General features: G+C 56.3%; 1 protein-coding gene across 1 annotated transcript; it reads right to left on the bottom strand.

The window, feature by feature from the left end:
* Window positions 1–382: 382 nt before the first annotated feature.
* Window positions 383–2,415, bottom strand: Znf358 (zinc finger protein 358). The gene has a single exon (XM_051162949.1). It carries the CDS (start codon window positions 2,140–2,142, stop codon window positions 469–471), a length of 1,674 nt encoding a protein of 557 aa, XP_051018906.1. The 5' UTR covers window positions 2,143–2,415; the 3' UTR covers window positions 383–468.
* Window positions 2,416–3,040: the final 625 nt, after the last annotated feature.

Below are 3,040 nucleotides of genomic sequence, written 5' to 3' on the forward strand. Positions count from 1 at the left end.
CAGGCTTACACGCTACAGGCTGACAGATGTTCGCTAAACACATAAAGTGCGCAACATGAACATCCAACCTCCACTCCTCTGGTGGTATTTCAAGGGCAAGCTTAGCTCAAGGATCCCATGGATTGTTTGGTGGCCATTAGCGGCCCCCACTAGTGCCCCAGTATGCCAGGAATCGCAGCACTGGAGGAAAATGGGTATGGAAAACACCCACCAAAGTTGAGTGACCTGACTACAGTGACCAGACCCAGGAGAGCAGAGACAAAGGCTGGGAAAGACTGTGTGGGGCCTTGTATGGGAAGCTAGGAAGCCTATGGATTGTGCCTTAACAGATAGGACGCCACCCACCACCCCTACCTGCGGTAGGAGAATTGGAAAAGGCAAACAACAACACAGAGCCAGGACACAGGAAGATTTTACTATGAATATAACACATACCTTCCCAGACCACCATAGACGTCAGCACCCCCTTTATCCATCAGGTCCCAGCAATGCCCCTTCCTCCTTTACCCATTTGGGACTCTCTCCAGTTGGAAGGGCTGGTTTGGGACTGTCATGAGTAGGAGAGGAGGGGTCAGTGTGGGACTTGGGTTTGGGGTCAAGCCTGGGGACTAGATCAGGGTTAGGGCTGGGATCAGATTCTTGGTTAGGACTGGGTACCACATCAGGATCAGCATCATGGCCTGGCTTAGGGTCAGAAGACAGAACAAGATCCGGACTGGAGATAGATCCTGAGTGGAGGATGGGATTTCTGAGTGAATTTAGCACAGAAGTAGGGTCAGGACTTCGGGCAGAACTGGCACCAGGGCTGAGGTCCAGGCCAGATTCCAGCACAGAAACAGCATTAGGACCCAGGAAAGAGATCTGCCCTGGCCTCATCATAGATGCTGGGCTCAAGGCAGGGCCGAGGCCCAGCCCAGCGGCAGCTGCTGCAGCGGCGGCAGCTGCAGCTCCCTCATGCACGCGCTTATGCTTGGTGAGGCTGGAGGCTTGGCCAAAGGCCTTGCCACAGAGCTGACAACGGTAGGGGCGCTCGCCAGAATGCACGTGGAGGTGCTGCAGGAGGGCCGAACTCTGCCCAAAGGCCTTGGAGCAGTGTGGGCAGGCATAAGGTCGTTCACCAGTGTGGATGCGGAGGTGGTGCTGCAAATTGGAACTCTGGCCGAAGGCCTTGCCGCAGTGAGGACAGCGGTAGGGCCGCTCAGCAGTGTGGGTGCGCTGATGCTGCAGCAACGCGGAGCTCTGCCCAAAGGCCTTGCCGCACTGAGGGCATGGATAGGGACGCTCGCCTGTGTGGGTGCGCAGGTGTTTAAGCAACGCAGAACCTTGCCCAAAACCTTTGGCACACACTGGGCACTTGTGAGGACGAGGGCCACCGTGCGTGCGCAAGTGTTGGGCCAGCAATGAGCCGTGACCAAAGGCCTTGCCACACACGGGGCAGTGGTGTGGCTTCTCTCCGCTGTGGCTGCTGCGATGCTTGAGCAGCGTGGACCTCCAACCGAAGGCCTTGCCGCAGGCAGCACACTGGTAGGGCCGTGCACCTGTGTGGATTCCACGATGCTGGGCCAGTGTGGCGCCGTGGCTGAATGACTTGCCACAGTCGGGACAGCGGTAAGGTTTCTCTCCACTGTGGGTGCGTCGGTGCTGGCTCAGCCCAGAGCTGCGACGGAAGGCTCGGCCGCAATCGGGACAGGAGAAAGGACGTGGTGGACTGGCAGGGGTAGGAAGCACTGCTGGGCTGGTGGCCAAGATTTCCGGGGTGGGAGTGAGACCTGAGGGAAGGGAACCTATGTCTGGAGCAGCCGGGCTGAGGGTGTCACTGCTTGGGTCGAGAACCAGGGGTACCGGGCCAATGACATCAGGATCTAGGTCGAAACTCGAAGACATGGGATCGAGGTCTTGAGAATCTGAGTCTGGCTTCCCCAAGATTGATCTTGGGTCCGCCTCAGGGTCCAGGTCTTCCAAGCTGGCATCCCCATCTTCTGATACAGTGTTGAGGTCTTCCGACTCTGGCTCAGGGCTTTCAGAAATAGGGTCTGGATCTTGGGGACTGGGGTCTAGGTCCTCAGGGTCTGAAGGAAGGTCTCCATAAAGGGGTCTAAGGTTCTTGTGGCCTGGGTTCCTAACCAGAACCGAGCGCCTCATGTTGGAAGTAGAACTGCTTGCAGCTTCCGGGACAGGATCTGCAGTATGAGGACAGGAGGTTGGTGGAGGGAGGTTCTGGGGAAGGGAGTGGGGGATGGCCCTGCCACGCAAAAGTCCCTGCTCAACACATACAGATCTTTGTCCTTGTCTCTAGCCCCAGGAAGAGTTTTTCTAACTGGTGTCCTAGGCAGGATTTGGAGTAGAGGGACCCAGGCTGGGCACGCTGGAACCTTCCCTTTACAGCTTAAACCTGGATGGGAGGTCATCTTGGGATCTTGTTTTTTTAAACAGGGCCTTGCGTCCCCCTGGTTGTCTATCAACACGTATGCAATCAACAGTGGCCTTAAATGCATCTTCCTGGCCTCAACCTCCTGAATGCAGAATCACAGGGTATGCAACAACCACATTCAGCTCCAAGCCAAGGTTTTTCCCCTAGGGTAGGTGAGCGCTCTACAGCTGAGCGTCATCGCCGGGCCCCCATCCTGAGCTCTGTGTAGTAGGGGAACTTGGGTCTTATGGAAGGCAGTTCCGAGGTCTGACAACCTTCATCTAGGGCAAAGGGCATCAAGGCTCATCATCGCTCCTCATGAGGTCACGGTCTGAATTCTTGCCCCACCTTGGAAAGTGATGGATGTGGAGGTTCCCGGTGGAGAGAGGAACTTGTGTGGCTTCTCCAACTCAAGTGGGTAAGGATTGGAAGCTAATGCTACCTAGTAGCCCTTCCCTGTTACGATGAAAAGGGGCAGGGGACATTGTCTACTCCCAGGGGAGAGCTCTAGACCTCACAGCTTGGGTGGAATACATTCTCTCCTGTCCTACAGGGCAAGGGAGGGGTGCATACCTGAGCCTCTCCTGGGGAACGGGGTGCAAGGAGCAATAAGAAGTCCACAGTCAGAGG

The sequence above is a fragment of the Acomys russatus genome, chromosome 19 (assembly GCF_903995435.1).
Source record: "Acomys russatus chromosome 19, mAcoRus1.1, whole genome shotgun sequence".
In the NCBI taxonomy this organism is placed as follows: Eukaryota; Metazoa; Chordata; class Mammalia; order Rodentia; family Muridae; genus Acomys; species Acomys russatus.